This window comes from Myotis yumanensis, unplaced genomic scaffold, assembly GCF_028538775.1.
Source record: "Myotis yumanensis isolate MYYU_CA2020_CCGP unplaced genomic scaffold, mMyoYum1.0.hap1 SCAF_2, whole genome shotgun sequence".
In the NCBI taxonomy this organism is placed as follows: Eukaryota; Metazoa; Chordata; class Mammalia; order Chiroptera; family Vespertilionidae; genus Myotis; species Myotis yumanensis.
The window spans coordinates 102,500,860-102,528,130 of record NW_027223753.1 but is presented as its reverse complement, the minus strand read 5'-3'; the positions used below and the strand labels follow the sequence as shown (position 1 = coordinate 102,528,130).

The 27,271-nt window shown below is 41.2% G+C and overlaps 1 protein-coding gene across 4 annotated transcripts in view; it reads left to right on the top strand.

Annotated features, from left to right (window-relative positions):
* Nucleotides 1-23,042, top strand: part of XRN1 (5'-3' exoribonuclease 1) — a 218,737-nt gene extending 195,695 nt beyond the window's left edge. For 2 of the 4 annotated variants that reach the window (XM_070405899.1, XM_070405901.1), the window contains 9 exons: nucleotides 2,286-2,347; nucleotides 3,540-3,653; nucleotides 3,805-3,927; nucleotides 4,595-4,754; nucleotides 8,676-8,857; nucleotides 11,343-11,456; nucleotides 11,550-11,652; nucleotides 17,682-17,842; nucleotides 18,707-23,042. In XM_070405899.1, coding sequence (XP_070262000.1) covers nucleotides 2,286-2,347; nucleotides 3,540-3,653; nucleotides 3,805-3,927; nucleotides 4,595-4,754; nucleotides 8,676-8,857; nucleotides 11,343-11,456; nucleotides 11,550-11,652; nucleotides 17,682-17,842; nucleotides 18,707-19,006 — 1,319 coding nt within the window. In that variant the 3' untranslated portion in view covers nucleotides 19,007-23,042. Of the gene's footprint in view, nucleotides 1-2,285; nucleotides 2,348-3,539; nucleotides 3,654-3,804; nucleotides 3,928-4,594; nucleotides 4,755-8,675; nucleotides 8,858-11,342; nucleotides 11,457-11,549; nucleotides 11,653-17,681; nucleotides 17,843-18,706 lie in introns of those variants that run through there. The other 2 variants (XM_070405900.1, XR_011470291.1) reach the window with 2 other exon arrangements.
* The last annotated feature ends 4,229 nt before the right edge of the window (nucleotides 23,043-27,271 follow it).

Below are 27,271 nucleotides of genomic sequence, written 5' to 3'. Positions count from 1 at the left end.
AGAAGATGGTAGGCTTTTATAGATAGATAGATTTATGTAAAGGTGGAAATTTATTGAAGAACAAGTACAGACTCCCATGTGGGGAGGGGGAAAGAATCTCATAGCACAGACTCCCATGTGTGGGACTCTGTCCCACGGAGTTCCTTTTTTCCTGGTTTATAAAGGCTGCAGTTTTTGTGCTTCTATATCCCCTCTGATTGGCCACTATTCCCCTTTGATTTGGTCACTATAGCTACTCCTGAGCTCAAAGGTCAAACCTCACATGGGACATGCGAGGCCCTCCTTTATTTTGTAAATATAGACCTTTTGCTACTCCCAGTTGCCTAATTTTTTGGAAATGTAACTGCTGCCTCTCCCAACTTCCTTATCTTATGGAAATGTAACTTCTGCCTCTCCCTTGTCTTATGGAAATGTAACTTTTTGCAGCTCCAGGTAGCCTGTGCTTGGACCTCTTTAATTTTAAAAATTCCCTAAACCTGCCTATTTTACCACTAAAAATTCCTATTTCAAAAGTAATTTTAAAAATTTTTTGTGGTTGTATAACTTTGGTTAAGTTCGATAACTGCTAGACTATATTTTTATACTAATATCTTTATATTATTTTTCCTTTTATATTTTAAGTTAAATATAGTCAAACTGCCACAGAAAAAAATGTCTTGGTAGTCAAACCAAACTTCTGTGTTTGAAATTGATAATCCTTTCTTACTGATACCTCAGCATGACAAAAAGCATCTGTTAGGCCACAAACAAAGGAGAGAATGCGTTTTTGCTGGGGAAGTCAACAATTAGCATAATTTTAAAACATAAAGAGGCCATCAAGAGTTTGAAAGAAACAATGATCACAGGCAATTATAAAGAGGTAGAAAAACTATTGTTGATTTGGATAAAGGAAAAACTGCCAGGTGACAGCATTTCGGAGGCAGTGATAAGAACAAGCAAAGGTGCTTCAAGCTGACCTGAAAGACATCTCTGGACCCAGTGCTGAAAGTGATTCCTTTAGGAGTGGTAGGGGATGGTACACTAAATTTAAGAAAAAAAAGTGTTTATTTATATATTAAACAGTACATTAGACATGTACTATATATAAGAAAGGTTAAAATGAAATCATTTGTGGGTCTGGAATGGATTAATTCAATTTACATTCTTTCTAAGGGAAAAAATGATTTGCTTTTCGAACAAATCACTTCTCGAACAGCCTTCTGGAACTAAGTTCAAGAACCGAGGTTCCACTGTACAGATTAATGTCCCCATAAATATGATAAATATAACTTGAAGGTTTTATATTTAATTGAAATACATTGTGATTATTCTTAAAATTATTGTTTACATAAATGTATGTAAATTATTTGCATTATGTGGAATTCTAATTACTTTTCTTGTGAGTGTGTCTCAATAAAGGTTTAATGTTGATACCTGCCTACTCACTTTTTGTTTTCCTCTTTTCCTTCCTTCCCTTACCTTCCTTTTTCCCCTCTCCCTTTTTTTTCTTCTCTCTGTTCCTGCTCTTCCCTTCCTATTCTAGCTTTGTCCCTTCCTCCTCTGCTCTCATTCTATCCCTTTTCCTCCCTCCCATCCCCTTCCCCTACTTCTTTCCTCACCATCTCTTATTTTTGTCCTTTCTCCCTCCTTTCCTCTTTCCTTTTTTCTTTTCTTTTTTACTTTCTTCCTTCATCTTCTAAGTCATCCTTTCCATTTCCCCTACCATTTCCCCAATTTATCCTTAACATTAATACTAAAATAGCATCCTAATTTGTCTCTTAATAAGCCACTGACATTTTAATCTTCTTATTAGATCACTGCTATCTGCTCAAAACCTTTCTATGTTTGGTTGCCCTTTGTCTACCAGTCTATTCTATAGTCTTCAATACCTCTCAGATTATGGCACCAACCTGCTTCTGGAGTTCAATTAAATTCCATTATACTCCTTCACTTCTAGCAGAACTGGTCTATTGAGAGAAGAGACACATTCCTTGTTCTCTGTTTCCATGTCATTTCTCCTATTATTTCCTTTGCCTGGAATACTTAGCCTCTTATTCTGCCCATTGGAAACCTATTATCCTTCAAGGCTCAGTTAGATGCCCCCTTTCCTTTTTCTTGCTGTTGTTACCTATGAGTATCTCTTCTCCTCTAATCTAGATTATAGTTCTTCAAGATCAGGATTTTCATCTTTTTGGAATTATGTTAATTTTTAACAAAGTACCTTGAAGTGGTAAATATTTGGTAAATGTAATTGGTGTATGGTGAGTTTTTTTAATTTATCAAAATTTCTATTTTCTTGTCTCCAGTTAAGGAAGAATGTAGGAGCCCTAAAACTGAGAGTTGGTCACAAAAAATGTCAAATAATCAGGTAAGCTTTCTTAAAACGAAATACCTAATAGCCAGCTTCTTATTCCAATTGGTGGCTTTGTGGCATCTGACTGAATTTTGCAGCCAAATTTTCAGTCAATTCCTAAGTTTTGTTGCAAGAGGGTGCTAAAGTATAACCTGAGGGTCACTGGATGGGAGGTTGCACAGTTAGAGTTCAGGATTTGGAACTAGAAATACCTGAAATCTTAATAGTTGGGTGGCTGGAGCAATTCGTTACCTCTCTCAGCCTCAAGATCTTCATCTTTAAAAAATAGATAAAAATAGGTCACTTGTCTCTCTCAACACATATCATCTAAATATACCTACATACATAAATGCATGTATGTATACATAAATATAAATTTTCAAAGTATGCATATACATATATATATATACAGTGAAAATATGTGGATCAACATAGTAAAGTTTCTGGTTAATTCTGCCAAATTAAGTTGCAGAGGGGAGCTGAAGTTTATGTTTTATTTTATCTAGTCTCTGCTGTTTGATATGAAGTATGTATACATTTTATAATCAAAGTATAATAAATTTTAATCTAAAAAAGTCAATATGTGGCCTGATGATGTGCATATGTTCTGTATGTATATTATATTCTAATACAGAGTTAGAAAAAATTAGATCTCTTATAACTATTAATATATTAAATGATATCTTAGCAGAATATGTGTCTGGCACATAATAGGTTCTTAGTAAATAGAATTCATTAATAGTTAAATATCAGTAAAATGATTTAATTATATGACTTTTAAGACCCTATTCTGCAACTCCTATGCTATTATTTCCTTTATTCTAGAAAAGGGTTTGTGACTGTTTCATGCCATGGACCTTTGGTGAAGCCTATGGACTCTCTAAGAATAATGTCTTAAAACTAAAATAGAGTATATTCAATGCAAAAGAAAACCAGTTATGTTGAAATAGAATTAGAATCACCCCTATTGTGGTTTACTGCCTGTATTCATAATTGAAGGAAATTCAAAATTCTTATTTAGAAATTAGTTAATAAAGATAAAAATGTAATTTTTTTCCCTCATCCAAGTTTACAGGCCTCCTTTTTTTCTTATGATGTAAAAGGGAAAATACCACATTTTAAAGTTTACAGTGATGTATTTAGAGCACTAGTAATTAGTAACTATAAAATTTATTTGCACAAAAAGCTCACTCATACTCTTTTGTAGACATTTGGACGGCCTGGCAAATGTAATAATACTAAGCTACTGAAGAGAAATGAAAGTACGGAAGTCTCAGAAAACCAAAAGGTTAGGACTGGTTATCCAAAAACTGTTGATAAGGTAAAAGGCCTTTTATTCAATTGATCTTCCCACACTCTAGCACATAATTAGATGATCGGTGAAAATTATAAATCATTTTTGTACATACAACTTGTAGCTTTTTCTTTGTCCTTGTACTTTCATCTTCATGCACAAAATATTATTCTTTTAGCCTAACACTGGATTTGAGGACTTTCTAGCATCCTTGAATATCTCCAGAGAAAAGGAAGCACAGTCATCTCCTCACGAAGAGCCTCCCAGGGAAGAACATTGGTCACCACAGTCATTCGCTATGGTGCGTATTTTGGAGGAACTTTTGTACTATGGTAATTTCACCATCATTGGCCATGAATACCCACCCCCTGCAACCAATTAAACCCTTTTCTCTCATCTAATGTGTTGCATCTTTTTCTTTTATAATATATTTTATTGATTTTTTAGAGAGGAAGAGAGAGGGATAGAGAGTTAGAAACATCGATGAGAGAGAAACGTCGATCAGCTGTCTCCTGCACACCTCCTACTGGGGATGTGCCTGCAACCAAGGTACATGCCCTTGACCCGAATCGAACCCGGGACCCTTCGCAGGCTGACGCTCTATCCACTGAGCCAAACTGGCTAGGGCTAATGTGTTGCATCTTTCTTGTCATTCCATGAGAAAAACTAGGCTGTCCTGGGCAATTAAGCCATTTTTTTGTTTTTTCTCTTTAGACCATACATAGCTCCCTTGCTTTTTAAACATTAGTACTAGGCAGTTTGGTCAAAAGTTATGCCGGGAAATGTTGGGGTTTGTTGTTTTTTTTCTACTCCAGGCTATTGATTTTCCTTACTCTCTTTCTCAGTGAAGTTATTGTTTTAATTTTTAACAATGTAACTCATTAAAAGAAGGAACAGTAATCTCTGTAATTCTGTTGACTTTTCTACTGCTACCCTCACCATCTCCATATCACTCATTTTCAAAACAGAAGGGAACACGGATGCTTAAAGAAATCCTAAAAATTGATGGCTCTGGTAGTGTGGACCATAAGAACGAAATGAAGCAGTTTGGTAATGAAGTCATTGTTTCCTGTAATAGAAGAGATGAATATGGACCTTCCTCACAGCCTAAACAAAATGAGAAATTAAGTAAGTAAACTAAGTACAACTACTAATAACCAATTTCATTTCAGAAATTCAGTTTATTTTTTATCATGTGCTTTTTAAAGATAAAACTACTTTTATTTTTAAAGGAATATAATTAAAAGTAACAAATAATAGTGTAATTTTTATGTTTATATCATTTATATAATAACTGTGTAGCCAATAGTAGATGTATAGTTTCTAAGTGTCTTATTGTGAATACTGAAATTGGACTATTACAGACACTTCTTCTACAGATCTCAAGCCTAGAAAGGTTTTCACATTCTAGCCTTTTTTTCCCCCAGCAATTTAAGAATGATTATGTAACTTAAATATATCAACTTAACTTTTCTAAAATTCTTTTTTTCTATTTACAGAATGAGAATAACATTTCAAATGACTGTTGTGATGATTATATGGCACATATAAAGCAGTTAGCACTGTGTCTAGCATATTGTAGGTGGCAAAACTTAATGTTAGTATTATGTTAAAATAATGTTACCAACATAAAAATAAAAGAAGCTATTAAATTATTAAAAATAGTTAATGGAGGCAGACATTGGAAAGTGGTTACTTACTTAAAATCTACGAAGCCTGTAGCACAACATCTGGCAGGGAGCTGGATTTCAGTAACTACCCATCATTGCCCCTGCCCCTTATTTCCCCTATACTTTAGTATTTTGTCTATGTAATTATCTGCAAATAATTACATAGGAAGAATCACTAGTGCAAAAGTCAGTGGGATAGAAGATTCTCAGAGAGCTAAAAAATATTTTGAAATAAATATATCTGAATTTATTACGGAACAAAATATGCAAGTAATCCAGAGCCTTCCTCCATTTATACTCCAATTAATATTGGGATAAATCATTAATTAAAATTCCAATAACTATTAGGAAACTCATTGTTTAATACTAGAGACCCAGTGCACGAATTCGTGCACTGGTGGGGTCCCTCAGCCTAGCCAGTGATTGGGGCCACTGGCCGGAGGGAAGGATTGTGGGAGCGCACTGACCACCAGGGAGGCAACTCCTGCATTGAGCGTCTGCCCCCTAGTGGTCATTGAGCATCATAGCGACTGGTCATCCCATCAACCAGTCATAATGGTTGCCTAGGCTTTTTATATATGTAGACTAGAAGCCCGGTGCACAAAAATTTGTGCACTCGGGGGGGAGGGGGGGTCCCTCAACCCGTCCTGTGCCCTCTCGCAGTCTGGGACCCCTCAGGAGATAATGACCTGCTGGCTTAGGCCTGCTCCTGGGTGGCAGAGGGCAGGCCCAATCCCTAGGTGCAGCCCCTGGTCGGGCTCAGAGCAGGGCCGATTGGGGAGTTGGGGCGCTGCCCCCTGTCATGCACAGAGCAGGGCGGATCGGGAGGTTGCGATGCCACCCCTAGTCACGCTCAGGGTATAGCCGATTGGGGGGTTGGGGCACCGCCCCCTGTCACACTCAAGGCAGGGTCGATAGGGAAGTTGCAGCGTCACCCCCTGTCACGCACAGAGCAGGGCCAATCGGGGTTGGGGCTCCGTACCCTGTCACACACAGAGCAGGGCCGATCAGGGGGTTGAGGAGCTCCCCCCTGTCACGCACAGAGCAGGGCCCATCAGGGGGTTGGGGAGCTCCCCCCGTCACTCACAGAGTAGGGCCGATAGGGGAGTTGGGGCACTGCCCCCCTATCACACACAGAGCAGGGCGGATCAGGGGGTTGGGGCGCCGCCCTCTATCACCCACAGAGCAGGGCCGATCAGGGGGTTGGGGCGCCGCCACTGTCACACTCAGGGCAGGGCCGATGGGGAGGTTATGGCTCTACCCGGTCACACACAGAGCAGGGCCCGGGGGGGGCGGGGAGGAGTTGGGGCGCCGCACCCTGTCACCCACAGAGCAGGGCCGATCAGGGGGTTGGGGCACTGCACCCTGTCACACACAGAGCAGGGCCGATCAGGGGGTTGGGGCGCTGCACCCTGTCACACACAGAGCCGCAGGGCGATCCGGAGGTTGGGCAGCTCCCCCCTATCAGGCACAGAGCAGGGCTGATCGGGGGTTGGGGCGCCTTCCCCTGTCACGAACAGAGCAGGGCGGATAGGGAGGTTGTGGCCCTGCCCCCTGTCACACACAGAGCCGCAGGGCGATCAGGGGGTTTGGGCGCTGCCCCCTGTCACGCTGATCCCGGTGCCGGGTGGCCCTGCAGCTCCGCTGATCCCGGTGCTGGGAGGCATATTACCCTTTTACTATATAGAATAGAGGCCTGGTGCACGGGTGGGGGCCGGCTGGTTTACCCTGAAGGGTGTCCTGGATCAGGGTGGGGGTCCCCACTGGGGTGCCTGGCCAGATTGGGTGAGGAGCTGAGGGCTGTTTTCAGTCTGGCGGGTGAATGAAGCTCCCAACCGCTCCTTGGTTTTTGTTTTTTGTTTTTTTGTTTTATTCTGGGCCAGCTTTAGCTCTGAGGCCTTGGCTGTTTACCTTCTGTATTTGATACAATGTTGTGGTCCGGCTGGCTGAAGCCTGGCTGACTAACGCAGGTTTCTGGGGTTTTGTTTAGCTTCTATATTTGCAACATAGTTGCTTAGAGTTGCAGCTGAGAGGCCGGCAAGTCAGGCGGGGAACGTTGGAGTCCGCAGTCACTGGAGCAAGCAAGCCTCCCTGTTCGCTTCAGTGCATGGCTGCCGGCCACCATCTTGGCTGGCAGTTAATTTGCATATCGCCCTGATTAGCCAATGGGAAGGGTAGCAGATGTACGGCTAATTACCATGTTTCTCTTTTATTAGATAGGATAGTGACAGATATGCTCTTGATATAGACCAAAATACAAATTTAAAACAAAATTAGGTAAAGATGGTCCCACTGCCAAAAACAAGTAACTTTTTCATTGTTTCAGTAGTGAAAAAAATCATATACCTGAGAGTCAAGAGCTCAGAATCCAGGCTATGTTGCATAACTAACACCATCAGTGGCTTTGGGCAAGCCACTTAACCTTTTTTTAGTCTAAGATAGAAAGAGGTTTAGATTCATTCTTCACTGGGATATGCTCTTGTTCTATTAGCGAGTTTATTGATCATAAAGAATGTGAACTTTTAGAATTTTAAAATTATTTTCTATATAAAACTTTTTAAACAATTTCAGAAAAAATAATTCTAACAAGCATCATTTGAAGCAACAAAAACGTTCACCTATTGTATCTTAGAGTGTAAGATGAATTTCTGAGAAAACTAAAGCAAAAGCCTCAAAACTTAAGAATTAATTGTAAATCAGCTCAAGAGAGCTATTTGCTTGTTTAAATTTTGCCTGAAACAACTATAGTAGAGGCTCCGCGCACGGATTCGTACACCGGTGGGGTCCTTCGGCCTGGCCTGTGCCCTCTCACAATCCGGGACCCCTCGGGGAATGTCGGAGAGCCAGTTTCGGCCCGATCCCCGCAGGCCAGGCTTAGGGACCCCACCTATGCACAAATCCGTGCACTGGGCCTCTAGTATGCATATAAGATCTTTGATTAATTTCTTTCCACCCTCCCCTCCCCCTTCCCTCTGAGATTCATCAATCTGTTTCTTGTTTCCATGCCTGTGCATTGAGCGTCTGCCCCTTGGTGGTCAGTGTGCGTCATAGCTACTGGTCGAATGGTCGCTTAGGCTTTTATATATATAGATAGTCATTAATCTACCAAGATGTTCATTTTTGGCTGTCAGCTACTAAAATTGTATTTTAAAATTTCTATTTTAATCATATATCATTAATCAGTTACAATCACCTAAAAAATCTTTACTGAATTCTTAATAATTTTAGGCAGTACTGAATAGTTCTGAAATTTGCTTCATGGGAGATTCCCCTTTTCATCTTTGAACAATTTTTTGCTCTTATTCTATGAAACCTTGCAGTAATTGCCTAATTTGAGATATCACTTAATACAGATATGCCCTGTTCTCTTTTTTGGTAGCATCTTATGTGAACAAGCCTCAAAGTGCTAGTGAATACCATCATGTTCGGTCTATAGACAATGTGTGCTGGCCTGCTTCAAGCCAGATCGTTCCTGTGTCCACACCAGTAACTGAACTCTCAAAAACTTGTTCCCTTATTGGAATGCCACAACCAGATTTCTCCTTTCTTAGAACACCACAGGTATAGTATACTACTGTTCCATTTAAATATGTTCTTTAACACTGAGTTTAAATAAATTGACTGAAAGTCTTTGGTTAAAAAAAGACATTTTTTTAAATTAACTCACCGTAATGCCTAGGCTGGGTCAGACCAAATGATTTCTTAGGCCTTATACAGCCAACAGGCCAAACATTCCCCACCTCTGGTCTAAAGAATCTTAGTTCAAACTTTTTGATCTTAGAAACTCCCCACTTTTGGGAGTGGACCTCAAAGAAATTTTGTTTATTTGTATTATATCCATCTTTACTGTACTAGAAATTAAAACTAAAAGGTTTTTAAATATTTATTTAAAAATATGTTTTTTAAAAAATGTAGTAAATGGCCTTGCTTTACATTTTTGCAAACCTTTTCCATGTCTAGCTTAATAGAAGAAGCTAGATTCTCCTATCTTCTTACTTTCAATCTCTTGTGATACATTGTTTTGATTGAAATCAATCAAGTAAACCTGGCCTCACGTAGATAGTTGAAAAATGGAGCCAGTGTGGTTCAGTGGTTGAGCATCAACCCATGAACTGGGGGAGGAGGGCAAGCAGTGCCAAGGTTCGATTCCCAGTCAGGGCACATGCCCAGGTTGCAGGCTCAATCCCCAATAGGGGGTGTGCAGGAGGTAGCCAGTCAATGATTCTCATCATTGATGTTGTTGCAGAAATTACCAGGCGACTGGAAAACACACAGTGGGCACTCGGAAGATTCAGGAAAAAACCCTTATTTGCGGATGCACTAGTGTGGTGACTCAGGGGAGTCAGTCTCCAAAGCCTGAGTGTTTGAATGTAGGGGGAGCTTTCCCTTTTATCCCCTGAGTTGCTTTGTTTCCCAAATATGGACCAGGCTTCCAGACGTTTTGCTGGCTTTGCAGCCCCCCGTGGGTTGGAATGGGGGAAGTGAGAATACACCCAAAGGCCAGGCCTGACTGGCGCCAGCGCAGCCAACTCCCTCCGGGGGTTATGTATGGTTCATGGTTTATGGCCTCTGTACAATGGAAGTATTCCGGGAAGCAGGTTCTGCAAGGCTAGACAAGCATTAACGATAAGAATGGGGCTTAATTATACTAGCGAGAATGTGCATCAGAATACTGGTTACTGGCACAAATTCAGATTGCTAGCCCCCCAGTTGCCTTATATTCCCCTCAATGTTTTTCTCTCCTCTCTCTCTCTCTCTCCCCCTCCCTCCTTCCCTCTCTGAAATCAATAAAAACAAATCTTTTCAGGGGGGTGGAGATTTTAATAGCCTTTTCATATAACTGTGGATATTTGGTACTACAGTAAAAGGTAGTGTTTTCTTGAAAGTTAGGTGCAATGTAGAATCTGAAACTATATCAATGAACCTTTTGTCTTCTGTATACTTGTGGGAAAATGAGAGTCAAAAGGCAAATAACATCTTAATACTATTATGAAAATAGTTGTGACTTCAACAACACCTGGAAGGTGTCTCAGGGACCCTCAGGGTCCCCAGACTGCATCTTGAGGACCACTAGCTACAAGAAAGTATGTTTTATCCTTTTTACATCTGAGTTCTTGATACATTATTGCCTAAAACAGAAAGCAAAGTTAAACTCTGCTACCTTTTGAAAAAGTACAATTTAAAAGAAAGAATCCCTTTTGTAAAATAAAGAAGTATAATGTAAAGAGTTATAATTTAAATGTGAATATAAAACTATAAAACCTCTGAATCTTTTAGATTTGGGTAATTAATTCATATTGGCTAAATATCTGCTGTTTGGAGGATGGTGTTATGCAGGGGCCAGCAAATTTTTTTCTCTAAAGGTCCAGATAGTAAATATTTCAGGCTTTGCAGGCCATGTGCTCTCTATCACAACTACTCAACTGTGCAGGTACAGTATAAAACAGCCATAGAGTTTTCATAAAAGAATGGACACAGCTGTGTTCCAGTGAAACCTTACTTGCAGATACAAGTATAAGTCCTAGTTTCCCAGGCCTTGGTATAAAGAAAACAGTTTTGCTGGCTTTCATTTGCATTAGGATGCTCGACCCTTCAGCTAGCTTAGAAGGCATTTTATTTTGTAAACATTGAAAGATAAGGTAATAATTCTAAAGTTTTTGCATGCTAATGCAACATTTTTTAAAAAATATATTTTTATTGATTTCAGAGAGGAGGGGAAAGGGAGAGCGAAATAGAAACATCAGTGATGAGAGAGAATCATTGATCAGGTTCCTCCTGCACACCCCACACTGGGGATCAGTCCTGCAACCCAGGCATGTGCCCTGACTGGGAATCAAACCATAACCTTCTGTTTCATAGGTCAACATTCAATCACTGAGCCACGCTGGCTGGGCCTAATGCAAAATTTAAATAGTCCTCTTTTGAATTCTTGAATTTTTTTTTTAACAGAATGTCAAAATTATTCTACTTGTTTAAAGTAAGCTTTGAGGGAAGATGTTGGTTTCCTAGCCAGACTTTCATAGACATTTCACATTCTCTTTTTCAGACAATGATAGTTTGCCAGGTGAAATTACCTAATGGCTTGCTGGTGCATGGGCCACAGTGCCATTCTGAAGAAGAAGCCAAGGACAAAGCTGCACTTTTTGCTCTACAACAGTTGGTGAGAACTGTTCACGACTTCTCTACTAAGTTTGAATTAATTACTAGAGCTGTTATTATTGCACTGTCTTACAACTTTCAAATACTTCCATAGGGCTCCTTAGGAATGAATTTCCCTTTGCCTCCACCGATATTTGCAAATTATCCTCCTGCTGTACCACCTGGAACCATTCCTCCAGTTTTTCCCCAACCTACTGGTAAGATAATATTTGCAGTTACTATATTTAAAAAGTTCTTTCAAGATGCATCATTTTAGCCCTGACTGGTTTGGCTCAGTGGATAGAGCGTCAGCCTGCGGACTGAGTTCGATTCTGGTCAAGGGCATGTACCTTGGTTGCGGGCACATTCCCAGTAGGAGGTGTACAGGAAGCAGCTGATCGATGTTTCTCTCTCATCGATGTTTCTAACTCTCTATCCCTCTCTCTTCCTCTCTGTAAAAAATCAATAAAATATATATTTTAAAAAATGCATCATCCTATCTAATAATAGACAAACATGGTAATTAACCGTACCTCTGACATGCTTCCCATTGGCTAATCAGGGCGATATGCAAATTAACTGCCAACCAAGATGGCGGCCGGCAGCCAGGCAGCTGAAGCCAACAGGAGGCTTGCTTGCTCCAGTGATGGAGGAAGCCAAGGTTCCCCGCCTGCCGCTGCTGGGCTCTGAGCTTGCACTCTAAGAAACAATGTAGCAATTATAGAAGCTAAACAAAACCCAGATACCTGCTTTCAGCTATCAGAGCTGGAGCGAGCAGGACCAAAACACTGTTGCAATTATAGAACCCAAACAATCCCTAGACTCCTGCTTTCAGCAGCCGAGGACTCAAGCTGGAGCCGGCCTCAGAGCTAAAGCTGGCTCTCAGCTCCAGTGACAGCCATAGAAGGTAAATAAATCCCAGAATAAAAGAAAAAAAGGAGAGAATGGGAGCTTCAGTCGCCCGCCATCCTGAAAACGGCCCTCAGCCCCTCACCCAGACTGGCCAGGCACCCCAGTGGGGACCCTCACTCTGAAGGGGGTGTGACCAGCTGCAAACAGCCATCAGCCCCTCACCGAGGCTGACCAGGCACCCAAGCGAGACCCCCATCCTGATCCGGGACACCCTTCAGGGCAAACCAGCCGGCCTCCACCCATGCACCAGGCCTCTATCCTATATAGTAAAAGGGTAATATGCAAACTGACCCTAACAGCAGAAAGACTGGGAATGACTGGTCACTATGACACACACTGACCACCAGGGGGCAGACGCTCAATGCAGGAGCTGCCCTCTGGTGGTCAGGGTGCTCCCACATGGGGAGCTCTGCTCAGCCACAAGCTAGGCTGATGGCTGCCAGTACAGCGGTGGCTGCCAGCAGTGCTAAGGATGTTTGACTGCAGCTTAGGTCTGCTCCCTACTGGCAAGTGGGCATCCCCCAAGGGCTTCCGGTCTGCCAGAGGGATGTCTGATTGCCATCTTAGGCCCAATCCCCTGGGGAGCAGGCCTAAGCCAGCAAGTGGTCACCCCCGAGGGGTCCCAGACTGCGAGAGGGCACAGACCGGGCTGAGGGACCCCCTACCCCCGAGTGCACAAATTTTTGTGCACTGGGCCTCCAGTTTTAAATAAAAATCCTAATATATAAAGAGCCAGGGTCCATCACGACATAAACGATCAGATGGCCAACCGAACAGCAGGCTAGGGTCCCGGTCGGCACGGTGGGAGTCAGTTCTGGGTCCCAACCATGCCAGGCGGGAATCAGTCCTGGGTCCCAGCTGCCTGCAGCATGGTGGCAGGATGGAGCTGTGGGAATGGAGCCATGCTGCCATCAGACTGGCCTCTTGGTCCCTTCCCCCACCCGCAGGCTCTGGGGAACCAGAGACATGCTGCAATCAGACTGGTCTCTTGGTCCCTCCCCACCAGCCCGCAGGCCCGGGGAGCCAGAGCCATGCTGCTATGGGACTGGACCCTACCCAAGGGGTCCTGGATTGTGAGAGCGTGCAGTCTGGGCTGAGAGATCCCCCTCCAAGTGCACGAATTTTCATGCACCAGGCCTCAGACAGTTTTATATAACTGTCTAGGGAATAGAAGAAGGAATTGTGAAAAGTTAGCCTGAAACCAGAGCCTACAGATTCATTTGGAAATGTCATTTCCCTCCTACAGCCTCTAGTGTGGCTAGAATAGGACAGCATTTTGTTTTGGGTAGCTCCATATTCCCCAGAAGCTGCCAACATGAATTTTGGTTTAAGGTAGACATTAAAAACCTTTGGGAGAAAATAGAGATGAAGGGAGTAAAAATAGGTCAGGCTTTGAAGCTGTGGATGTGAAAGACACTGTCCTTCATGATGAGGGAAATGGAAAGTAGAGGAATTTTTAAGCTCACTGTGTGTTTCTTAATATTCTCTCATAATTCTCTTCCTCCTCCAAATGTGATGCCTGAGTTATCGAGCAGGTAGCTTCAAGTAGCCAGTGGTGACTTCCTAGTGTGCTAGGGCCTAGAAAGATCCCTGGGGACTCAGGACTCTTTGTACAGGCTCTTTCATTAATGACTTTGAAAAAAGGATGGAACTTCTTTGGGACTCCATTTTCTTATTTATACTAGATGCACCTAGGATTTCTTTGAGACTTAACATTTTACAATTTTATGATTCTAAATCTTAAGTTCATTAGCATTTCTTTTGTCACCCTTTTTTCCCTAATGACAGTTGGCTTCTTCATATCCTAATCATTACCATTTTAAGACCAATAACTTGTTTGTTTCACATTTAGAAAATTACTTTTCTGAGTCTACTATATGCCAAGTATTATTCCAGGAGTTCTACATATCTAATCCTCACTAAAACATTAGAAATGTGAATAATGCTGATTAAACAAGTTATCTTTTTTTGCCTAAACTCCTTTGAACTAAAAAATAAATTACTTTAAAAGTATTAGGACAAAGAGATGAGAGAAAAAAATATCAGCAAATTAGAGATTTGAAAAGAGTTTGTAATGAGAAAAGCAATTAAAGGAGTAGTAACCAGCATAGTATAGCATATAGTAGAGTTAGGCTACAAACTAAAGTGTCTATAGAAGAGGATACAAATGAGCTGATAAGCAGATTGTCTTTTAGAATTCCCAAGAGATTCAGACCTTGGAAGTGTCAGACTCTGCCACAGCGTCAGATGAGGTCTGGGCTAAGAAGAGTGGTATGGGTTTAGAGTCTGTATGGAGTGATGGGACCCTCTCTAAGCCCCTTCTCCACACAGCCAGGCAGTGCCTCTTTAGACAAAAGACTGGAGGTATGTTCTCCGGAGGGCTCCCTAGATATGTGGGAACACCAGGTCAGAGTGGAGAATGAAAACTGAGATTAAAGTAAATTTCATTTCCCCAGCCAGTTTTCCCTCTGTAGCCAGCCATAGCCCAGATAGGAAGTTAGTTGGAGGATGGTTCTTTTGAGAAATTCATTGAACTCCAAAGAAAAGACCTACTGACATTTGGAGGTTGTCCCAACAACCAAAAGGCTGGCTTACCACCCAGGCATCCTTGAGAGAAGCCCTTGAGTCCTGTAGCCCTCCCACACAGATGCTGCTTCTAATCATTGCTGGGTCTTGTGCTTTCCTATGAATAAACTGGGAGATCCGGAACATTTTAGGAAAAGAGAATCTCTAAAATTAAAAGAGAATCCAAAACAAAGAAAAAGGAAAATGACCTGGAAACAGAGATAATGTAGGAAATAACAATATTGCAACCAAAAAAATAAGAAAGTATGAAAAAAAGAATAATTGAAGAACAAGAATCAAATATTGAGTTGATTTTTCAGTAGATAAAGCCCCAGCAAAGCCATGGAAATCTCAGGAAGAAGAACAGGACAAAAGGTGGAAAATAAGAAAGAAGGGACAGTGCATGGATCCAACACCCATCTAATTAGAGTTCCAGAAAAAGAGACCAGAGATGGGAAGGAGGGAAAGTATCAAAGAAATAGATAAGAAAGCTTTTTGGACTGAAGGACATGCATCTCTAAACTGAAAGAGCCACCAAACACTTAGCACAGTGAATGAAAAGAGATACAAATTGCCTTGAAATTCAAAATACAAGTAATAGATAGTCTGAAGAGGTCAGAGAGAAGGGGGAAATACATTTAAAAGATCAAGAATTAGGCCCTGGCCTTGGTTGGTGTGGCTCAATGCTTCGGTTAGAGCATTGGCCCACTCACCGAAGAGTCACAGGTTCAATTCCCAGTCAAGGGCACATATCTGGGTTGCAGGTTCATTCCCCAGCTGCAGTTGGGGTGCATGCAGGAGGCAACCAAGTGATGTGTCTCACATTAATATCACTCTCTTTCCCTCCCCCTTTCTCTCTTTCCTCCTCCCTCATTTTCATTCTCTATAAAAATCAGTGGAAAAAATATCCTCAGTTGAGGATTAACAACAACAATCAGGCCCTAGCCAGTCTTGCTCAGTAGTTAGAGTGTTTGCCAGTGCACTGCATGGTCACAGATTCGATTCCTGGTCAACGGCATGTGCCTGGGTTGCAGGTTCGATCCTCAAGAGTGCAGCCAATCAATGCATCTCTCTCATATCAATGTTTCTCCTTTCCTCCTTCCCTCCATCCCTCTCTTCCATTTACTCTCTCTAAAAATCAATGGAAAAAATATCCTTGGGTAAGGATTAACAAAAAAATTTTTTTAAATATATCTTATTGATTTTTCACAGAGAGGAAGGGAGATAGAGAGTTAGAAACATCGATGAGAGAGAAACATCGACCAGCTGCCTCCTGCACACCCCCTACTGGGGATGTGCCCGCAACTGAGGTACATGCCCTTGACCGGAATCGAACTTGGGACCCTTCAGTCTGCAGGCCGATGCTCTATCCACTGAGCCAAACCAGTTAGGGCAACAAAAATTTTTTTTTTGAAAAGAAAGATCAAGAATCAGAATGGTATTTTACTGTTTAGCAAAGGGTCAAAGCTAGAAAGCAGTTGAGCATTGAATCCTAAGGCAGAATTAGTTTCATCTGATTTTTCTGTATAGCCAAACTGAATCATCTTAACATCACAACTGCTACCAAAGTTGCTTATAGATATTATCAAGACCTAATTTTCTCAATGTTTTTAGTTTTTGTCATCAGAATTTTTGCATGTATAATTCATAACACTGTATTATGATTCTCCTAATACAAAAATTTCTTAAGGGGCTTAATTTTAATTAAGTTATACTATGTTACAGTTCTAACTGCCTTTATCTCTCTGAAAAGGAAGTTTGAACCAGTATATATCTTCTTCATTGGCAGTGTGCTGTGTTGTACAGTGGTGCCCACATGCTGCACTGATACTACCTACATACTAGTAAGAATCACCTGTGGAGCTTGTTAACAGTACAGATTCCTGGACCTCTTTGACTCTGGTTTATTAAGTGTGAAACTTTGCCCAGGAATCCGTACTTAACAAGCTCCTGAGGTGATTCAGTATACAACCTTAAATCAGGTTTGGAAACTCCTGGTTCAATGTACTTTTAATAAGAAACAAAATATAAATTCTTTTTAATTTTTTTTTAAAGAGAGAAGGGAAAGGAGGGGTGGGGAGAGGGAGAGAGAAAGAGAAACATAGATGTGAAAGTGGGACATCAGTTGGCTGCCTCCTGCAACCCCCCTAATGGGGATTAAGCAAGCAACCTGGGCATGGGCCCTGACCTGGAATTATACCAGAAACCTTTCAGTGCACAGAACAATGCTCAACCAACTGAGCCACACCAGCCAGGGAAGATGTACATTTTTAAAAATTCTTGAATTAAAAATATTAGAATAGGGAAAAGAAAGATTCTACATGTCATAAAAATGATCACATTTGAACACTTGGGCTTTGGGGGGTTTTTTGTAGGCTGGGAACACTATGGAAGCCACTTAGCCTTGGGGGCAGGTGAGATCCTTAAGATTTCCCTCTTTGTGCCCTGGCTTTTGTCCCCCAAGGGACAGTTTCAATAACCCTATTATTATTTTTAAAATAGTGTACAAATATTCCTAAAGCTCACATCAGTGTATGTTGTTCTTGGCCATTGTAGGCTAGACAGCATAATGATAAGCTGACTTATGTAAATTGTTCATAGTCCTAAAAGGGGCTTCTGAGGTTGAATGTTGTAAGCAAGATTAAAGTTAAGTCTATGCCTCTTTGCCAAAGTGAAAAAAGCCAAGAAGCATAGCACAAGGAATTCTTACATTTCAGGGCTTTGTTAAGACCATTTTACTAAAATATAAATTTTCTGTGATTTTTAACAGCTAATATAATGCCTTCATCATCTCATCTCTTTGGCTCAGTGCCATGGGGAGCACCAGTGCCAGTTTCTGGAAAGCCCTTTCATCATACTTCATATTCCGGGGCCATGCCCATGGCTGGGGGAATGGCAGGTGGTGTGCACAATCAATTCATACCTCTACAGGTGAGACCTGAAAATAGAATTGTTATGTTTTAAGAGAATTTCTCAATGCTCAAAGATGACTGATAATAGAATAGTGTATTATTCAATAATTGCCTATCACTGCCAACTAGAAGCCCAGTACTGGTCTGGGTGCTGAGATAGTGACCAGTGGTACCAGTCTGACCTGGTCCCTGCTGCCTGAGTTTATCCTATCTAAGAAAAGAGTAATATGCAAATTAACCATCACTCCATCACACAGATGGCGGCGCCCAGTCCCCTCAGCCCCGCCACTGAAGTGTCCAGGCTTGTCACCACTCCGGCGGGCCGATCTAGCCTCGCTGCTCTGCCGCCGCCGCCACTGCAGTGTCCGGGCCTGTCAGCCCCTCCATGAGGCTGAATGCTGCGTCCAGGGGGCACATGCAAGTGGGTGGGGACTTGACTCTGGGTCTTCTGGCACAGGGGGACTTGATGCTATGTCCCCGTTTGTGCTGGCCAGCAGGTGGACATCCCCTGAGGGGTCCCAGACTGCGAGAGGGTGCAGGCCGGGCTGAGGGACCCCCCGAGTGCACAAATTTTTGTGTACTGGGCCACTAGTATTCTAATAAATAATAATAATTGCAGCAAGTAATGATATCCTTTTCTAGTACAAAGTGATTTAAATTCAGGAATATAAAATTTCTTTATATTTAAGGTACGAAGAATTTTTAGATATTTTATTCATAACTATAAATTCCTTTAATTTCTAAAGTCTCATTTGGAAATTTATAATTGGAAGTCACAAGTCAGCAGTGATCGACAAATATTACCAGCATGGTTTATGGTATTTTCTGACACTAGTTTTTTTTAGCCTACATTGTTAATCAATGATGTCTTTATTCCTTAAAGGTTACTAAAAAAAGGGTTGCAAACAAAAAGAACGTTGAGAATAAGGAGGCCCAGAGTTTTCAAGCCACCCCACTTCAGACTAGCCAGCCAGGGTCTTCCGATGTCCCCAAAGTGATTCCGCAGGAGAGTTCATCAGCTCCCTTCAAGTCCTCTCAGATTACTCAGCCTGCATCTTCCTTTCAAGTTGAAGCTGCCTCTCAAGGCCATAGTATATCTCACCATAAGTTAGCACCCAGCTCTTCAAGAAAAAAATCAAGAAAACTGGCTGTCAATTTTGGCATTTCTAAACCTTCTGAATAAATGTGGTACTTGAAGTTAAATTAATTTCTTTTCACCCAATCCATATCTGTGTGTCATAAAAAAATTAGAATGTGCTATTTTAAGATAATATGTTTCAATTGAAAAATTTTAACTTAAGTTGTGGGGCACTTTTCATGCTGTTTAAAAGACTATATATCAAATTGTGCATCTTAAATATGTGCAGTTTGCTTTACGTTAATTATACCTCAATAAAGCTATTTTTTAAAAGACTAAATTAAAGCTTGTATGAAAATAATACTAGCAGACTAAGCATTAAAATGTACCACTCTGACTATTGGCCTTGTCCTGAACTATGAATTAGACATCATATTGCAATAATAATAAACATTTTTACATGTCATTGAGGGATAATTAAACGGAGCATGAAAATTGGGCCCCAAGTATAATTTACTGAATATGAATTTCATTTTTCTTTCTAATGATGTAACAGAATTGTCAGGGGACTGACTCTTATGTACATGTATTTTAACGTATCTTCTATTGTCTTTGTGAGTCTCTTAGACCTACTGTGAACTGATCACACTGTGTGGTGCTGCCAGTTTTGCTTTATTCCAAATTTTGTACCAAAGCAACTTTAGAATACTGATCAGAATATTTCACTTAATTACTAACAATTATAAATAGCAATCTAGATTTAAGCAACTAATTACATATTTGTAGATATTCAAGAACCAGCATTTGTAATTTCAAATAAAATTAAGTTTAAAAATTTACAGGGTACAATGATTATAAATTAATCTTCCAGTAGAATAAAGTAGAAGCTATTAATCATGTTAATTAAGGATATTGCATTATTATTTTGTAGAGCTCACTTGCACAGCTGTAAGAGCTCCATGTTGGTCCCCGTTTAGTGCTCCCTGGCTGAGGAAATTGTAGTTCTAATATCCAAGCACATGTGTTACAAGCACAATACCATTTTGGTGTGCATTATTTCCATTGTCTCCCTGCTCCTAGCTCTATGCTGCACTGGCTAGCACCAGCACTTGGTCTTTGCATGTCTTGTGGGGGGTATTGTTCAAGCTGTGTCTCTAGGATTCTTTTAGAGTTTTTAAAATTTATCAGTGGTTCAGGGCCTGAATTTTTATATATATTTATCCTTTAGTTTTTGTGATGTGTTTATATTTTTAAGGAAGTAAGTTATCATACTTTTTTTAAAAGTTGGAACCACAATTTTTATATGGAGCTGCTTCTTATATCTAACTTGATTGAGTGCATTGGACACTCTGCCATGAGTCTTAGAGTGGTCTCTCTGTTTAAAGTGCTGGCCTTGACCAAGTGGGTTCCTTTAACTGCTGGGTTCAGAGTTTCTCTAAATGTTAATAGGTTATTTGTATATTAATAGTGCCTTTAGTGTAAGAGGTAAATGTTCATTATCTGTCTTTTGTTATGGTCATGTGAATCTGTGATCTTAATTTGTTTCCTAGATTCACAGGTACAGCAGTGTCCAGCCAGCAGTTCCTTGTTGGGAGTGTTTCTTTTATCTCTAGTGGAATCTTGAGTAATTACGTTCAAATAATTCTCAGCGTTTGTCCTTATTGCCTCACAACCTATTTGTTTTAAAAGGAAATATCTATTATGGGAATGCAGTACAAAGAAGTTAAATTGTGACAGTAATGTTCTGTTTAAAGTGTCTAATGTTTTTCACCTTCTGTAACTATACAAACTTCAGCATTCAGTAATGGCCTCCCTCATCACTTCTGTGTGACCACTCTATAAACAGTGCATAGCTCACAGATTTTTTAGATCACAGAACAAGGAATGCATACTAACTGAAAACTCCAAGAAAAATTTCAGTAAGCATGATGCCACTGAACCCGTGAGGATATTCCCGTATCTGAGCAAAGCAAGTTGACAGTTCTACATGGATAGGCAGTAGACGTGTTTTCTTCTCTTTTTTTAAAACATGTTATTCTAAAGGTCAAGATTAAAGAGATTAAAATGGAAGGGAGCTCTGTAATGACGAGGTAATGGCCAGGCATTAGTCTTTACTCTTCTCCCCGTGTAGACTTATTCCAAATGTGGGCCCGACGTCCATAGGAGATGTGCCCTCCCTGTAGGCTGTTTTATCTCATGACTAAAGGCCTGGTGCACAGATTCGTGCACCGGTGGGGTCCCTCGGTGTGGCCTGCAGGGATTGGGCCGAAACCCACAGTCCAATGCCTCCTGTTGCTCCTGCCTGCCACTTCCACTCATCCTGGCCCCACTGCACCTGCTGCTGGCTCACACCCAGTCAGTCCCAATTGGGAGAGGCTCACACTGCAGTGGAGCTCCCCAGCCATGAGCCCTGCATCTAGCGCCTGTCAGTCAGCTGAGTGGCGCTCCTGCTGTGGGAGCACACTGACCACCAGCAGGCAGCTCCTGTGTTGAGTGTCTTCCCCCTGGTGGTCAGTGCATGTCATAGTGACCAGTCATTCAATTGCTTAGGCTTTTATATATATATATAGATAATCATAAGGAGACTGGATCCATTGATAGTTTGGGAAACTAACAGTTTTTCTTTTTTGGGTGGGCTGACTCAACCACCTCAAAGTTTAGTTACCTGTCTGTTCCACGGTTGGATCTGCTGTGGACTTGCTGCAAGAACAGGGGCAATGAAGGCGCCGAAAAGAAGGGTCCCCAGATCGCCCCATGTTTCCACATAACTGGAGCAGTTAAATCTAAGTATTCTTGTTCAGGAATGTTTCTTTTCCTTTCTTTTTGAGTGCAGTAAGTGGGTTTAGAAGATTGATCCTTCCAGTTTCATTGTTTCTGTTCACAATTTCTGACATTACCTGAGCTTTATAATTTGGCAGAAAGAATGTACTAATTGATTTAAACATCGTGTAGACCAAAGTCTTAAACATCTGATGAGAAAAAGATAAAGAGATCCTTTTTTCCCCCCTATTGAAGGGAGGGATGAAGAACTCGAGGCAGGTTTTTGCTGTTTACTTCCTTTTCTCTGATCAGGTATTTGCTTTAATTTTAGACTGATACTTCCAAACTTATCTTAGTTTTAAGAAGAAGGGGGAGAGAGAAGGTGGTTGGAAGAGGGAAACCAGTTAAATAAGACATATCCAATCACTGCTTTTTCAGATTATTTTATATCTTCTAGCTCAAGGAAGCAGATAAGCTTTAGGGTCTATTTCATTTACTTTTTAAGCATCTGTTTTATTTCTATGAGTAAATCATACATTTGCGTAATGGTTGTCTTATTTTTACCTTAAGATAGAACTGGAGCTCCATTGTAGTTCTACCATGCTTTATCTCATTGGTCAGCAGTTTTTAAAACAACTATGTACAATAGCCCAGCTTTTTGAGCTTGGTGTTTACCTGTAAACATGGTTTTTTCCAACAGTTTCAGCAGTTGGTATGCTGCCCAGGCCCAACAGTTGAGTTCCTATAGATGGTTCAGTCACTTGAAGTCAAATCCCTTTCCCATTTCTAATGAAATAATATGAGAGAACTTGGTCCACGGTTTGCTTTAAGTTCTTTTCTTTCTTCCCCTTACAGTTAAGAAGTTTGTTTGTCTTGAGGGTTTTTTGTTTTGGTTTGGTTTGGGTTTTTGCCTCTCATCCCTTACATTTTCTTTTGCCTGCACCCAGTTGCTTCCTAGAGTGTTTTCATATATTTTGATATATGAGTAAGAGTGTGCAGTGTAATCAAAGTGTTCCACAGTTTGTTCATTTAAACAATATGATTAAGTATAATTCATACATGTATATTTTAATTCCTTTCTTTTCTCACATAACTATTTTATAAGTAACTAGAATTTTTCATTAGATCTTCTAAAGAACAGTATTTTATTAAAAACTCAAAAGGGAAGAGACTTTTGTGCTCATTTTGTAGTTTTTTTAATATCTTTACATTATCTGCAATTAAAGTGTTTTAAACTTGAATAGAATGGACTTCAAATGTATTTTTGTGTTGTTCATTTGTAAATTTATAGCATGAAGTTAGCCTCAAAATGTTGTGCAAAAGGATTTTTAAATGTAAGAATCACTGAAAGAGTTTAAACATTGTACATGTTAAATGCTATATGGATTTTAATTAAACATTTGAGAATGATTTTATAAGCTGTTTGTTCTTGTATGTTTGCATTAATATCAAAAGTGGAAACATTGCACTAGTCACTTAAATCTCACATCCTTTTACGTCTGTATTTTGGATCTATGTCATTTAGTGTAAACTAGCCAGCATGGTTGATAGGAAAAGTCTAAATTGTAGATTCAGGTGGCCACTCTTCTGATCTTAGCTCTGCTGCTTACTAGTTGTACATGAGTCATTATCTATTAACATTGGCAAGTTAGGTAAGGTTTATGGCCAATTTCTTCATCTCCTAAGTAAGAAAACAACACCCTTGTGTGGTTAATATGTAGAAGGTACTAGGAGCATAGCAAGCATATTACAGATTTTAGTAAATGAGGCTTTGTCACATGATCTATTCTCTGAGTCCCAAACACATATCCTCTGGACAGTGGTAGGTACCACTTTGTCTTTCCCACGGAGTCCCTCTGTAGTGTCTAGCTCATACAGAGCCCCCTGCTTCCCTGAGCATCTAGGAGCCTCTTCCCTTTCTGTTATTGTTTTTCCTGACATGATCCCATCTTATCTTTTCTACATGTAGGGGAAGGTTCTTACCAAGCCACATAGAGGGAGGCTTTAATTCCTACTCATAAGACCAGGGAATCTACAAGACTAACATCTTGCTAATAATGGCCGTGTCTCACACTAGAACTCTTATGCATAATTTTACCAAAATCTCCATGGTAGGGGTGGGTGTGAAGGGGTTAAGGAGGGAAGAAAGTCTCTTCCTGCTACATCTGCTTCCAGCTCTGCCCTATAAATCTGAGGCTGTTTCTAAGATTGTACTTTACTCAAGAACCCCAAGGAGTCACATTTTGATGTGTTTGGCCACCTTGATCCAGAGAGGCATGTGGCCTGGGACCACCAGTGGAATCTCAGCTCGCTGCTTTTCTACTGCATTCCTCAGACTGCCAGCTTCCCACACTGAAAGCCTCAGTAACCAGCCCTCTTCACCCCAATCTAGAGCACATTTGGCTCCCTTAATCATGGTGAAGCAAAACTAAAACCAAAACCCATTCAAACCATCATAAGAAGGAAAGTTGTAAGAATATGGGGTAATATCAAAATCCAATCCAGGAAGTACAACGAAGCTTCTAAGAAACAGAACTCGGTGTTACCTCCCAATTCACTCTGTCTTCCCTCCATGGAGTCTTGGCTCACACATCTGTAGTGTGGGTGGGTGGGCAGGTAACCTTCATGGGCTGCTCCTCCTGGGATGTGGGTTGATAAGGAAATGCCAACCTCCCAAAGGCAAACAAAAGCAACCACCATATCCTGGACCCACAGTTAGTCCATGTAGGGTTTTGTTTGTTTTGTGTGGTTTTTTTTTTGGGGGGGGGGGGGGGGGGTTGTTTTTATATATTTTTATTATTGATTTTTTCATAACTGGAATGGGTTAGCCATGGTTTTTTCCCGGGGTCATGTCTCATGATGCCAAAGAATGAGCTCCTCAGACCAGAAGATTTAAGCAAAGTGTGAAAAATTTATTACAAGCAGATTCAGACTCCTCTCAAGGGGAGGGAGGGGGCATAATGGGCTGCCTGTTAAAGCTTTGTAGTCCAGGGGTATGTATTTGCTACAAGCTTTTTTCTATATCTTTCCATGTCGTCACCTAATTGATTTCCTCAATTGTTCTTGTCCAGCAACGGACCTGAACTTCCCCTGTTTCTATGTGTTGTTTCTCTGTTCCTATGCTGAACTTTCTCTGTTTCTATGCACTTGCATGCCTGTTGCTGCAGGCTCTCCCTTGTTTTCCCATGCCTCCCTCTTTGAGTCCAGAAACATTATTTCTGCCACCAGGCTTGCCTGTAATACCTGCAGATTCGGGGTCCATTCCCTGAATTGAAGTCTCCACAGGTGTCTTGAGGTCCTTCCATGCTATCTCTCAGGAAAGCAACCTTCATTTCTTACCTGGAAAGACTGCCATGAATCACGTGACCAAGCGGGGCACCAGGCTGTTCTCTAAGGTGCTCACATTGGCTTCAAGTTGTCTGGTGACATTCAGAGTCCAGGCATGTCTCTCTAAGACATGACACTCCAGTCAAAGTCTTGGTTGATAAAACTATTATTGGAAACTGGTCTTATTGAATTCATGTAAAGAAACACATGGCTATGACTTATTTATTATAGATTGCCAAAATCTGGAGGGATTAGGTAGGGAGAAAAATATATAATTTACCAAATTGTTTTTGTTTCCTTGTACCTGAAAAACAAAGCCCCCAAATTAGGAATACTTTTAACAAATTCACAAAACCTTAATTTTGTCTTCTCATATAAGTGAATTTATATGCGAGACCTTGACTGTATTGTGAAAAGCCAATCAATTAAAGCAATTAAAGTATGTATCTTTATTGAAAAAGCAAAGTAAGTAAACCTATACATCTGGCTCATGAAGTATAGATGGGCCACCAGCCAATCCAAAGAGCAGGCTGGGTGGGGGTCCAAGGCATACACCCTCCTGTCTGCAGGTCTTAAAATTGCTCTGTTGAATATTCTGGTACAGATTAATTCTTAAGATTCCCTGTTACTTTGTTGTAGTCTTTTCAGAAATCATGAGACGCACCTGGCAACTTTACCTTGCCAAGCCATGAGACTGCCAGCCACTCTGCCTAGGGAGTAAAACAGCCCTTTTTTCCTTTCCCCTTCCCGCCTCCCTTTCTGTACAAGTTTTTTGTTTTGTTTGTTTTGTTTTGTTTTTGCTTTTTGTTTTTAACCATTTGCTCTGTGTCCTTGGCTGGGGAAGGTAATGGTTTGTTGGTTACAAGCTGGCTGTAAATTGCCCATATTGTTTGGTTTGGTTTGGATTTCCTTTTAACATTTTTCCTTGTAAATCTCCTATAATTTTCATAAACCTTGGTACAACTTTTAGGAATAACTAGTTTTCAAAATGCATCTCTATGCACCATGCCTTTTATTACCAAAATCACATAATTTCTAATAATTCTTAGGAGCCTCAATCCTCAATAACCAAGAAAAGCAAACAACCAGCATTCCTTAGACTGACCCTCATGAACATATTTTAAACATACCTAGTTTCCAAGCACATTCTCAATAAAGCATAAGACATTATAACAGCTCCAAATCCACTTTACAGACTTTATGCAACAAAGATAAAAGATGATCTAGCAATCAAAGCTGTAATGAGTTAATTTGATCTGCACACATAGCTAAGTTTTTCCCAGAAGTTTGTACCTTTAAAGGTAGCCAGACTAGAGTTTTTTACCAGGTACTCACATTTCTGAGGTCCTAGGAACCATCGGGGAGCACTGTAGAAAGTGCTGAAGGGCCTCAAGCACGATTGTAAACCCAAACCGTGGAGTCCTCCTCCATTCTGTCTAGTGGTCTAATGCACTAAGGTATGGAAAATGCCCTGATCTACCTCCCCATCTTACTTTAAATGCTCACCAGCACATGTCCTGGTGTGAACACTAGGGGTAGGAAGATCCAAATCCCCTCTGATCCCCACAAGGCCACTGCAAGAAGCTGGACAAAATCAGGTCTGGGGGTCAGGTCTAAGGAGGCATTGAGGGGATGAGGGAATCCTCCGCTCACGCATGGCTGGGTCCATCTGTGGTAGGGACACCAAGAACGGCAGATCAGCCAGCCTGAGGCAGGATCTGAAGATCTTAGCGTCCCTCTACCCCCAACCTCGGGCAGGAGGAGGAAAAAGGCAGGAAAGTTTGAGCAGATCTCTGGCAACAGAATTCCTAAGAAGGGAACAGGCCAGGGTTGGGCTGTATGTAGTGGGTCCAAGTATGCTGTTTGTGGAGGGAACTCCCAGAGGCAGTGAAACTTCTGGTCATTTCCCTCCTTTTACATGCCTTAGTTTCTCTCTCCGGCTGTCTAAAACAGCCATGAGGACCTAGAGCGCTGAATGACCAGCTCTTAAGTACACTCCCTGGATGAGTCAGAGTTTAATTATAGTTGTACTAGAGGCCTGGTGCATGAGATTCATGCACTGGGGAGGGGGGGGGGGCTCCCGCAGACCCGCCTGTGCCCTCTCACAGTCCGGGAGCCCCGCAATGGATCGCCCCAAAGAAGCAGGCCCTGCCACCTGGCTGGGGCTCCATGATGGATGGTTCCCACAGAGGGAGGCCCAGGCTACCCACCACAGTGCTGCTGTATCACACCCGCCTTGGCTGGCCTGGTGCCAGTGGATGTCATAGCGTGGTCGTCCGGAAG